This window comes from Sitodiplosis mosellana, unplaced genomic scaffold, assembly GCF_009176505.1.
Source record: "Sitodiplosis mosellana isolate CC-2019 unplaced genomic scaffold, AAFC_SMos_1.0 Smas_scaffold_1, whole genome shotgun sequence".
Lineage (NCBI taxonomy): Eukaryota > Metazoa > Arthropoda > Insecta > Diptera > Cecidomyiidae > Sitodiplosis > Sitodiplosis mosellana.
The window spans coordinates 10,995,765-11,009,709 of record NW_022595244.1 but is presented as its reverse complement, the minus strand read 5'-3'; the positions used below and the strand labels follow the sequence as shown (position 1 = coordinate 11,009,709).

Genomic DNA, 13,945 nt, shown 5'->3' with positions numbered 1-13,945 from the left:
TCTTATTTTTATTGAAATATTATGATAATACGGACAGGCGAAGCTTTGAGTCACAAAGCGAGGCTAGGTTGCCGATATATTAATTCTTATTTAGTTCAAACTTGCTTCCATCCTTACTATTTTAATGAGCTAAATATTTTTGTGATAGTTGAACGAAGCTAAAAACTTTCGAACCAACGAATGAAGTAAAAACAATTTTATCGAGCAAACGAAGGATCGTTCGAAGTCAACACTCATCGATGCCTTTAACAACATAAAGAACCAATTATTTTTCCTGCCGAATTATTTGCGCTTTCAAGATAAAAATAAAATACATTAAATTGTGAGCTTCCGTTTAATAAATTTCGGCTAGTGGAAACAGTTTGAACGTTTATAAACTAATAAATACGTGCAGCATAAATATCCAACAATTTAATAAAATATCAGTCGATTTCCGTAGAATCTTTGGGCTTTTAGACTTCCAATAAATTTTTCATTAATTTTTTTTCCGTTAAAATTGTCTAGAATTATATGAAAATCGTTTAAAAGCCCGACTCAATTGTCTTTAGCGTGACTATCTCTTAAGGTGGATTTTAGAAATCGTCTGAAGAAATACCAAAAATCGTCGAACCTTTTTTTTATTTACCCAAAAATATGATTTATCTATAGGTTTTTTCAACAAACATTTTTGAACCGGGTAAGAGGTTATTCATTCAAAGTAACAATTATGATTTTCAGATGTCGAAAATTGGCGCCTTCGCTCATTACAATATTTTGTTCATTTAACCATTTCACTGAACAACACAATGGATTATCCTGTGGATATATCAAGTATTAAGCAGGAGGAGGATACGCCGATGGATTACCTTGAGCTCGAACTCGAAATCGTGCCACGACCAATTTTACCAATAGGACAGACAATGATCGACGATGATATTGATTTGCCTTCCAGCCTGGATGACAGAAATTGCATGCTGCTCGACATTTCGTCGCCACGAGAAAATTTGCCGATGGAACGACTGACCATGATTGACGATGAAAACTATTCCAACCGTAATTTAAATGAGGCCAATGCGCCGGTGCCTCGACAAACTTTGGCAATGAGACGACTGACCATGATTGACGACGAAAACTATTCTAACCATAATTTGGATGAGAACAATACGCCGATTCCACGAGAAACTTTAATCATAAGACAACTGGCGATGATTGACGATGAAAATCATTCCAACCGTAATTTGGATGAGGCCAATACGCCGATGCCACGTGAAGCTTTACCAATGAGACGACTGGCAATGTTTGACGATCACAATTATTCAAATCCTAATATAGAGAACGATGCGCTGATGGATCATGTTCTCTTACCACGAGTTCTACCACAGAAAACTCCTGAAAATTTGCTCAGTACAGAATTGAAAATAATAAGTGAAATGATAAGAATTGCTGACAACTGGGCTACGAAATGGTTACCGCAAAAAACGGCAGAACTATTACAGATGTTGCAGAGTTTCCACATTGAATGCACACCACACATCGTTTGGGAGAGCATCAACAATTTGCACTCAGGTGATAATTTCGCCATGTTCGTACGAACTCAATTATGTGGCATTATGATTCATGTACCGCCGGACGAAAGTTCAGACGACGTAATTGTGGCTACATTCCCGGGAAGTTTGGATTCAACCGAAATTTACAGTCGAGACAGTGGCATACAGGTAACATATTTTATTATAAATCCACAATAAATCAATGGGTGAGATTGATAGTAGAGTTTGAGAGCAAAGCTACAGATCAATCGGAATGAGTGGAACTGAAGCGTTGCTGATAATATTTTATTTGATTCATCCGTAGTTCAACTACCCGGAGAAAGCCATCAAAGTGAAATGCTCGCAAATGCTATTATCACATGAATTCTCCAATCAATTGTGTGTTTTGAGTGATAGTTTGCCGGTTGGATACAAGCACCTAGACTGCGTGTCAAAATGGCTACTAACACTTTTGATGGATGAAAACTCAACCGAAGCAGAATTTCCGGCCATTACAAAGAAGGTTCGAGACGAAGTTTGGGGCAGCGGTGAAAACTTTTTTCGGCGCTCAAGTTTCTACATAAGCATCAAGGCGATGATTCAGCATTATCTCACGTTAAAACTGGGCGCCGATGCCGGTAAATTACTTTACAAAATTTTCATGTTGAAATTTCTGGTTGTCACATATGCTCCATATCAGGAAGGCGATAGATTCAATATTGATTTGCTGTCTCAGGCGATAGCCAAATTGGCGCGACGCATCGAAAAGCTGTCTGATATGACGGTTGCAGATGACATGATCGATTTGTATGAAGCCACCGTTGACGAGGCGAAAAAAACGATTGAAACAATTCGTGAAAAAATCACCGATCAAATCAATGAAATGCACATAATCGATATAAATGCTGCGCGATTGCATCCGTTGACTGGATTGAATTTCGAGTCAGATATTTGCTATAAAATGACCAAGTTGGACGACTATTTGAACAATAGAGAAACAGATGCACCACAAACAGATAATGGTTTCAAAACTCCAATTTTTACAACATATAAGCGCTACTTCCAAACAGGAATTCCGGCTTTTAATTGCTTGCGCAAAGTGACCGGAGAGATCGATCACCGCATTTTTTGGATCGATTTTGAGCAAATCATTCTGTACGAAATGGAAATACGAAACAAACGTTTGAGCGCTGTTGACTTACGTAAGTGGTCGATTGCTTATGCGAAGTTTGCTGCAACTAAGTACGAAAAGGATCCATTGTTGATCAGCCGAATGCTTTTGGTTCGCTTAAAAATCATTGCAATTTTGGATGCAATGGCAACTGAAAAGTATCCGCTCCTCAAGGAACATCGAAGTGGAGTTAAAACAAAAATAATCGACTATTTGTTGCTACCACAAAGCACTGATATGCACATTGCTTTTGAAATAGAGAAGTATTTCAGCGATCGCGATGAAAAAGCTATCGGTCCAAGTTTGATTGAACAAGAAACTGTTGATGAAAGTTCATTTTCGGCAAAATTTGTTAAAGGTAATTGGCGTATGAAACGAATTTGCCAAGAAATTTGGGCCAAAGATAAGGAGAACGTGGAACGTACAAAAGCCGAATGGAATAAAAAGCGTAAAGAAGCGAACAAACTGAGAAGCCAAGCCAATAACATGGTCTGCAAGTACATTTCGGGCCAAAATAATCGGAAATTACATTCTCCCGCATGTGAGAACTGTGCATTGAAACGACGAGCCGCTGATGTGACCATCGAGCCATACGAACATCTTTTGCCCAAAAATAAAACGAATCAATTTGCGATCGTATTTGAGCTTGAAATCCCTGATGAGATCGCATGCCTAAGAGATTTACTGTATGTTTTTGCCGAATTTTGCCATGGAGAGCCCAAGACAATGAAAATCAAAGAATTGCTGAGTAACAAAAAACTTGCACAATACAATAATTCAGCCAGCCAATGCGTCAAGCTTGGAAGCACAAAGAACCGAAAGATGAAAAAATTCAGTGTGGAAAAATGTACCTTGAAAAACATTATCGTTCACAACACATTCAATTGTATTTTCTATGGCACAAAAAAGCGAGCGCTTTCATTCCCAACAGACGATTTATTTAAAGACATTTGCACATTAAAAGCGCAACATGAATATATTGGCCTACAATGGGCCTTGCATGGCACTCAGCACACCGAAAATGAAGTTTTATCGAGTCAATCCGAATGCGGAACTGATTTGACACTGTCCGAGTACAAGAACTTTTGTTCGCTTCGCTCCGATGGCCATCGATTACAAATTCGCAAGTTGTACGCGATGATCGAAACTGAAGCACTTTCGTTTGAAAGAGAGGACGTTTTAGCATTGGTGATGCAGACACTGTGGGAATGTGAAGTGAGTGGTGACGGTGATTTTGTTCGAGAGGCTCACATTGATTTTCGTGATGATAAATTCTGCGGCGCAATAATTGAACTGTTGGGAAAATTTGTCGAGCAACAAAAAAACAATTGGACGCACCCATTTAAAATTTTGATCGTGGCATTAATTGCCGTTCGTGCTTTTGAAATCAATGAAACCAACGCGTTGGCCAATAAAATTGTAAAGATTTTATGTCGTATTCGCAGCATTGCTTTGGAATGGATTGACAAAATCGGAACTTGCATACAGGATATGACCAATCCTGATGAAACCACCGAACGAAGCTTACGTTTGAAGTTAATTTACGTGGCAATCATTGGTGGTCTAACGTTTTTTGTTCATCCAAAGCACAAAAACTTCCAAAATATTTTCCCAAACAATACGGCGAGCAGAACGGCAGTGGAATCATGGTTACAATTCAATATCAGCTTGAACAACAATGTTCGCCTATACACAAACGATGAAGGGCGATTGTCATCGAATTTGCGCATGTTTCTCAGGCTGATTGAACGTGTGGGCGTATCTTTGGAAGAAAAAGTTTCAGAGGTGATTGAACGAGATCGAAAATTTATATTTGCATTGATTAAACAGCAATGGCCGCGTGCTAAGAGTGCGAATTTCGTCGAAATTGATTTTGATCAAAGATTTCCGCACATTTTGATTGCACAGACAAATGTGGGGTCAACGTCTCATACTGTATCAATCGACATAATCACTGGTGCATTTTTGGTAAAGAAAAAAAAAAGAATAATCAATCATTCATTTTTGAAGTTAATATTTCATTCGTTCTAAAATATAGGTCGATCATTTACCGCTATCACGTCTACCTGGCAAAGTTATGGACAGCAATATATATAAGAGGTTCTTTGAAGACGTTGTACTTGAAGTTCAACCAGATGCGCAGCGTAATTTTTCCACACTTCTGAAGTACAACGATTGCAGCTATGAATTCAAAATGGTCAACGACCACGTCATTGTCATCGAGAAGAAGGTTAGAGAATTCGAAAAAGAGCTCATTGATCAAAGTGTATTTCATGATGACTTTCCACACAATCTCGTAAACGATTATAATCACTGGTGGAATAAATATGACAACTGCATCGAATTTCGGAGAAGAACATTCGGGAAGAAGCATTTTTCAAAAGAAACCACCATTGACTATCGATTGAACCTCAATAATAAACATCTGATTCATGAACAAACGCAGCGACCAATGCTCGACATCAAATCAGACAGCTACAAGAAAATTACCGACCAACTCTATCGCTTGGAACATCCGAAATACATTCATGTGCTATATGACGTTGAAACTGAAGAGACCAAAGTAGTATTGTGGCGCATGAACTTAAAGTTCACAGTCAAATGCTTGGACAATGAATACTATTTGGTGTCAAACGAATTCAATGAAATGCGTGTGATTCACGACCAGAAAATCGCCACTTTATGCGGACTTAATCATGGCCTAGTCTTGGAGAGCGAAAAAAAGGAAACAAAATTTATACTCATCCCAAACGGACAGATTCGAATCAATAACCAAGACGTATTTCCATCGGTGTCGATTAACACGATGGATGAATTGCAAAATCCGCCATTTTACAAATATCAAGTGGATAAATTTTGTTGTCAATTAAAATCAACCAACGACACTCATGCATCCTGGTTCTATCTGGCCTATTTACATGCAGTCACATCTCATGGTGAGGTTGAGCCATTCACCAAAATGACAGGCACCGAACGTGCCATACAAATCCTGCAGTCAGCTTTCGCTTGGTCTTCGGCACCTTATGAGCCTGAAGCGATTAAAATGTTGAAAAAAATTGCCAATCTAACACCGCACCGAGAACTCAAAGAAGATACACACATCCAGTCTGTTACGTGGCCCACAAATGTTCTCCCACATTCAGCACAGGACTGTTTTGTTTTTATCGCAAACAAATTAGTGGAGGATAGTCAACGATTGTGTAGCCTTCATGGCAAAAAACCAGACAATAAATTAATTGAACTCAAAACAAACTTAAAACTAAATGAGCGCGATCATAGACGTTGCCAGCAACTGAATCCAAATCTAGGTCTTTCAAATACGTTCATGGGACGAAAAATGATGGAAACCTTACCAACACGCCAAAATCGAGTTCATTTTTCGGATGATACGAGAACAGTGTGCATTTTGCACCACATGCGGCAATTTATGGTACCATCAAATTTCCGATTGAAACCGTTTTTAACTGGTGATGCAGAAAAGACGCTGGATGGACTTGGTAATAGCGATCGCATAAAAGATATTTTGAATCATAGTGTCCACGTGGAATTGCGTGATTTATGGATTTCGCTATACGATGCGGCTATTGAAGAGAAACTTACTCCTGAACAATTCACAATCATACTCAGCTTCTATGCTAACAATGCTAAAGAGGACATCAATGCGATTTTAGCACTGCAAGCAGTTGCCGCAAATTTGGATGCATTCAAGGACATAAAACCACCGAAAAAAAATACTTTTCCCATTTTCGCTGGAACTTTTAACACTGAAGAGGTGTCTGGTCTTCTGAAGCAATACTATACACAACCGTCGCAATACAGTGAATGGCCAATGAAAGAACAAGGCATCCACAAAGTGCAACTTACTTCGATTATGGACGATATAAGGGCAGAAATCATTAGTAAATGGCCCTGTACTTCATTCGATTTCACCCATAGATGGCCATTCGAATACATTGACTTTGATGCAGCAAATGCTGCCATAAATGAACGACTCAAAAATTGGTATGCGAATGATGAACTCTACAATTTCATCAAAGAAGTACAAAGTAGAATTCGAACATTGAATGGTATTGGTTCAGTCCAAGTGCATCCGTGTCTTGCGCCAACGTCAACACCAGAAACACGGTGCCAAACTTTAATCGATTTTAAAGCCAAAATGCGCAAAGCATTCGAACAAAGCTCGGAAGAAGAAAAACAACAGATCGAAGAGGCTAAAAATACATGGCAGGGCAAAGCTTTTTCACTTTATTCAGCACTCGATTGGTGGACAATTTACACAAACATTTTTGAAAATTCAATTGAAACGAGCCATTTGGTTCAAGCCGGAATTTTTCCCAGGATGGCACCAAGTTTGCTTTTGCCAAAATTAACAGATTCAAATGTTGACGATGACCAAAGATTTTTGATTGGTGCTTTTGGTTTAGCTATTGCTCGTGAGCAACGTGAAAACCGAATGGATGCATACTTAAAACGGCCAGAGAGTCAAGCTGCCTTGGATAGAGAAATGGATAACATACCATACGAGAATTGGTCACCCCATGAATATCCCGAGTGGCTGTTATTTGAAATTGAACAGAATCTAACAATTCGTCGCATTCAAATCGAAATCGCCAAGCGAATGATTGATCCACCCAAAATTGAGACCAAACATTCCGTAATGCAATTGAATATGGGTGAAGGCAAAACAAAGGTGATTGTACCAATTTTAGCCGCTAGATTGGCCGATGGAACACTGGTCTGCCAAATTATTGTGTTGAAGTCACTTTTTGCAACAAATCTCAAATCATTGCGCCAATATTTGGGAGGATTTCTCAATCGAAGAGTCTACATTTTCCCATGCCGACGAGATATGCCAATCGAAAGTAATGCACGCAAAATTTTGGATATTTATGAAGAATGCAAACGGGAAAAAGGTACCATTTTACAATCCAGTATGAAATTGCATATCTATACTTCATATCTGTTTTCATTTGCAGGTGTCATTCTTACGCTGCCAGAGTATCGGTTATCGTTTCAGCTTAAAATCTATCAATCGATTGCATCGCAACTAAAATCCAATGAGAATCGAGACTACACAAAAGCCAAAATTTTGCTGGATATGCTTAAATGGACAAATACGAATGTTCGAAGCATTTTGGATGAATCCGATGCCATTTTGAATGCAAAGTATCAACTTATTTACACAGTGGGTAGTTATATGCAGCCGGATGGTGATTCTCATCGATGGCTAGTTACACAAGCGGTGCTAAAACTCGTTCCAATCCACATGCATTGGCTCTACCTTAAATATGGAAAAGAGAAAGTCGAGTTTGGACAAAATTGCGGCGCCGAATGTCGGCCAGATGAATTCATACATTGCCGCATTCTCGATGAAACCATCTTTGAAGATTTGAAAAATGCACTTATCGACGATTTCTTTGCCGGACGGTTAGATATTGATTTCCCGGGAGTTGATGACACGAAGAAACCGAGCGTAAAACATTTATTGGGCAGTGAAGAAAATAAAGGTCAATTTGACGACAAAAGTGCAAAGAAAGCGATCGAAAAGTTTTCAAAGGACAAACAGAACATTATTTGGATTTTAAGTGGTCTATTGCGATTTGAAGTACTAAAGTTAGCTTTGACAAAACGGTGGCGAGTTAACTACGGCGTAGATGTCAAAGGAAAACGTAAAATGGCCGTACCCTTCAAAGCAAAAGATGTTTGTACCTTTTCTCATTTTTAATCGATTTTTTTTTAATTTTTCTTAAATAAAAATAATTTCAATTTTATATGAAAATTTAGGTCGCAGCAGAAATGGCCGAATTTGGACATCCAGATGTTGCCGTATGTTTCACACAGATGAGCTATTACTACTCAGGTTAGATAAATTATAGCATAACAAACTATACTATGCACAGACATAAAAGTTTTTTTTTTCTTATTCACATTGCAGGATTATCGGATGCTGAATTGTTCCAGGTAAATTTCAAATGAATGGAAAATGCGCCGAAGACGCTCATCTATCCGAGCACAAAATAAAGGCAACGTTCACTTTCATGTTCAATGAACATATTGCAATATGTGTTTGCAATTCTTTATACAAGAACATTGTTTCAATCGGTTTCAAGCTTTGCTCGTGTAGACAGCGTCTTCGTATCCATGTCAAATCAATTTATTTTTTCAATTTAAATATACATTTAATGATTCGATTTTGTATCAGGTGTTCAACATTTTGGAAGACTCATCGGATAAAGCGAACATTTATGCCAAATGGATCAGTGGCATTCCGAATGACCAGGTTGATGCATCAATTGAATCGTATAGTGGTATAAATTTAGACGATCCCGATCAACGTAACGACGTTCTTTTTCCTTTGTTTCGGCGAAATATGAATGTTATCGATTTTTGGCTGTCCAACGTTGTGTATCCACAAGAATTGAAAATCTTTAAGAAAAAGCTCATGTGCACGGCCTGGGATCTTTGCAGTGAACATCTCGAACACCGAGTCACCGGATTCAGTGGTACAAACGATACCAAAGACATACTTCCCGTGACAATTTCGCAAAACGATCTTGCTGAACTTGAGCGAACCAACGAAGAGATGCGACAGATATTATTGAGCCCAAAAAATATGGTATATGAAAAGTCCGCCAAAGTTTCAACGGAAATTCTTCAGGAGCTGGTACAACGTGATATTCGAGTGCTTTTGGATTCGGGCGCATTGATGCTGGAACTCAACAACAAAGAAACTGCCGTTGAATGGTTGAAGCTGGCCTTGGATCGCGACGCAGCCATTTATTTTGACGAACAAGACATTTTGCAAACGATCGATCGCAATGGCTGCGTTGTCGAATTTGATTATTCCGTGTATCGTGAAAACTTGAGCACATGTGTTGTGTATTTGGATGATGCCCACACTCGTGGCACTGATCTGAAATTCCCATCAAACTGGATGGCTTGTGTTACATTGTCAGGCGATATAACATGCGATAAAACGGTGCAATCATGCATGCGAATGCGTGAATTGAAGACAACGCAATCGATTTTATTTTGGCCTTCACACGAAGCAGATATACGATTACGAGAGCTATCTGGACAACGTAAAGTTGAAATCAAGCACGTTATGCAGTTCATTGAAAATAATAGCAATTTGTTCAAAACAGCAAACATGACACACTGGGCCGCTGACGCTTTGAACTACACAAAGAAAATGAGTGGACACAAAAAGTATGAAATTTCTTTGGGAAATGCGATCGATGATAGCTCCTTAGAAGCGCTATACATGACTTGTGTTGACGACGATTTGTTCGAATTGGAAGTAATGTACAGTGAAAAGAAAGAGGCAAAACTGCACGATATTATATGGAAGAAATTCGATACCCTTGTCTTTGATTATAAAGGTCCACATTTCAAAGCAATAAAAAAGTTCATTGGCAATATGCAAGATTCCGTATGGGAAAAATTGCAAGAATTAGCACCGTCAGTTGAACGGTTCACTACACTCGATGAAGAACAAGAAAAAGAGTTGGAGCAAGAAGTGGAGGAGCAGGCGCAAATTCAAAGACCAAGATGTGCCGAAGCAACAATGCCACGTTTCGATGATCGATTGAAACGATTGGTGCTTGATGGTATTGGAAGTGATGGCATATTTAACGATATGATTGCCCAAGGAGCATTACTTTCAATCGTTGAAAGTCTTTCGAACACGCAGATGTTTGAGTTTTGTGAAAAAAACGATGATGCATGGGCCAGCCACTTGTTGGTCACCAAAGATTTTACGATGGTCATCAAGAATCAACCGCAGGCATGTAACGATTTCTTGCGACCAGTTTTCTGGGTTGCCTGCATTAAAAATCCAGGTGCCAAGAATATTTTGATTCTTTTGAGCTCGTTTGAATGCAATCAACTGATACCAGCTTTTCGTAAGAGTGGCCATGCAACGCTTTTTATGTATCGTCCCCGATTGAGCAATCTACACAGCAATTTGATTCATGACGTTGGACTTCAACTGACCGGAATGGCAAAAGCAAACTCCATCGCTGTTGAAGATGAAGTTCAAATTGGGGTGTATTCCGGTTTGATGTACTTCGCCAATGAAGACGAACAAAATGCATATTGCAACTTCTTGGGCTTAATTCCAGGACCATGGACAAGCGAACAAAAAGAGGCATTCGACGATGGAAACATCGAAGAAAGTGGATATGTGCCCATTAAAAAACGTAAATACATCAAAGACATCTCACCAGGCGTGAGCCAATGCAAATTCAAGGAAAATCCAACGGATTTTGCCATTAAATTGATCAAAGCACATCATCAAGTGTTGCCCAAGGACTCGCATGTTGCCTCAATTTTGAATCGTGGCATAAAATCACTTGGTAAAGAGGAAGCCATGGAAATTGAATGAATGTGTGAATTTTAAATGATAATAATATGGCATTAGACAAAGGCTATCGCTAGAAATCTGCCAAAGACAACCATTTTTTTTACTTCTAATCCTAAGATGTTTACTGCTGCAGCAGAGACAGTTTAATTTTTTATCACATGCTTAATCATTTATAATTTCTTTATTTTAACCAATATTGCCATCCAAATGTAAACCAAAAGTATTTTGCTGCTCTTTAGCAAGAGTTTGTTTTAGCAAATACAACTTTTTAAATAAACAGAAAATACAAAATTTATCAACATTAAAGAAACATCTTCAATATTTCCATGCCATCATAGTAAATAGGAAATAAAAATGTAATCCATTTATTCATTCCACATTTCTACATTAAAACTATATTTTACCATATTACCAAATGGTTTTGTTCTTTTATTTGAAACTTCTTATTATCATACTTCAGATATATAGAGCTAAGGCAGTGAGGGTAAATCAAAATGTTTGTCTTTTCAATTCGATGTATCTGATATGCATACTGTATTCATTTAGAGGACATTATTTCAACGCAAATGTTATAAATAAACTATGCAAGTATGCGTTCTTCAGATTTCCAAAGACTAAAACATTGCGAAGAATAGATCTTGGAGATAATCTTGCTGATCAGACTTTCTTCACAATTGAAAATAAGTCTAATGCTCTAACAAAAACAAATGGTTCAATTTGACTCATTTTCGATGTAGTTTAATAGTTCCTGTTACGATAAAAGTATCCGCTCATCTATTGCTTGTTTACAAATAAAAACAAGACCCTTGTCACAGCGTTAAACATGTTAAAATCAATAGAGAATCATGTAATGGTATGTTCGAAGTTTACAATTCGGCTATTCATGCTAAGATTTTTCGGATAAATTCATTATACCACACTGCTTTCTACATGCCATGTGAAAAACGTAACGATTATGTACGATAAAATAAACATGGTGTTATATTTGATTTGTTCGAATATTTATTCTTGAGGACCATTTATGATAGGAACATCGCATTTTGGATATTTTTCTATTTGCTTTCCGCATACACAACATCTGTGATATTCAATGAATGAATACTATTCATTATCTAAATACCTTTTGGAGTGTCCATATGTCAATTATTTATTTGGCCTAATGCTGTTCATAATTTGATCTTCATATCAATATTTTTATAGTCGAATTGGGTCGAATATTTCGTGTTGAGCTATGGCTTATTTTGTTATCATTTAAGTTTTTCAAAAATAAATCAATCAAAGATGATGATGCTTGATCAACTATGGCTGGTGTATTCACTTATTCTCGTAGGCCATTATCAATTATTATGGTATGGTTAAAGCGTCCAGTGTTTTTGATTTTTTTTTAAATTGCCATTAGAAACCTAGTAAGAAACAATCGAGCATTCATTCGAAACACAACAAGGTTCAAAGACGGCCGAAGTTGAGTTTTCATTTTCACTCGCCGATAAATAAACAGCTACGACAACAAAATTGTCATAGCTTATACGAACATCGAATGCAATACACCACGAAAGATCTATGCAAGTAAACCGTTGACGATTTGATTTGTTTTGGTTTATGAAAACCCAAACGTTAACAATTCTTACGGAGAATGAAACGATGCATGATAAATTAGTATTGTAGCCGTTGATTGTCAATTTTTTTGGTTCAGTGGCTTTCGTTATATGTGCTTCACAAACAAATATCTGTTCATTTTTGCTTTTAAAAAATATCTTGATTCAATAAATTTTTCTCTGAATCGATGTCATCTATTGGATAGTCGAGAAAATCAATATTTTCCATGTAACGTTTCACTTAAGAAATTTCATGAGACAATCGTTTGTAAATTTTAATAGAAAACTTTTCAACGCGTCGTTCAATGAAAATCTAGGAACAAATGCCATAACTCCACCTTTTGTCTCAAACATCAGATGATATGCCGGAAATCATTTTATACACGAAAAATTGTACGCATTGAGCATTTTTTTAATTCGTTCTAATTGTCCTCGAACATTTTACAAAATGTCCCATTTCAAGTTGGCCGTGCGTTTCTTCATTTAATGAAAAATATCATCAAAAACACAAAAATGTTGAAAATGTTCAATTGCGTCGTTTTTGAGATTTAATTGCTTCTGTTCCGAAAGTCTCCAATTTTTTTTTTGAATAGTATTTATGAGGAAAGTCGAGCAATATAAAGCGTGCATTCTTGGAAAATTTACATTTATTTGATCAGAGTACGGTTTGTGTGTTATTCTCCTAACTGAAATATTTCAATACAAGAAACAAAGATGGATCAACCGACCAGCATTTATATAAAGAAAATTACAAGTTTGTTGTGTAACATTCTGTGGTCTCTGGGTTTGTGGAAGCCATACGAAAAATCAAAATTGTATATTCTCTCATATTCGACTTATTCCGTTCTGTTTCTCTTCATCTTTGCCATACTCTATGCAGTTTTAATGGTTTGCAATATTTTTTTCTTAACGGATTTCTCGGATCTCACAAATCGTCTCTATATGTCGCTCACCGAAGCTGCGTTAGCCATAAAAGTGATCAATTTTTTCGTCAACAATCGCGAGTGGCAACAAATCTTGACTGAAATCAAAGAGTTTCGCATCAACTTCTTGCCGGACGAACGAATTATCCGAAAACGAGCACGCATTTTTCAGATCGTCATTTATGTGTATTTTTTCTTTCCAAATTGTGCAGCAAATGGACTTGGAATAGCACCTTTATTTACAAGAAGTACCAGCTTAATTTTCAGTGGATGGTACCCCGGCTTCGATTGGGAAAGCAACAGAAAAGATTATTGGTTGATTTATGCCTATCAATATATTGGTATTGTAATTACTTGCAATTTGAATGTGGTCATCGATTCTTACT

General features: G+C 37.5%; 1 protein-coding gene across 1 annotated transcript; it reads left to right on the top strand.

Moving 5' to 3' along the window:
- Window positions 1-785: 785 nt before the first annotated feature.
- On the top strand, window positions 786-11,428 carry LOC129579505 (uncharacterized). Its single transcript, XM_055469665.1, has 7 exons — window positions 786-1,694; window positions 1,831-4,644; window positions 4,715-7,589; window positions 7,653-8,377; window positions 8,461-8,536; window positions 8,612-8,637; window positions 8,879-11,428. The coding sequence occupies exons 1-7, from the start codon at window positions 786-788 to the stop codon at window positions 11,060-11,062; spliced, it is 9,609 nt and encodes a 3,202-aa protein (XP_055325640.1). The 3' UTR covers window positions 11,063-11,428.
- The last annotated feature ends 2,517 nt before the right edge of the window (window positions 11,429-13,945 follow it).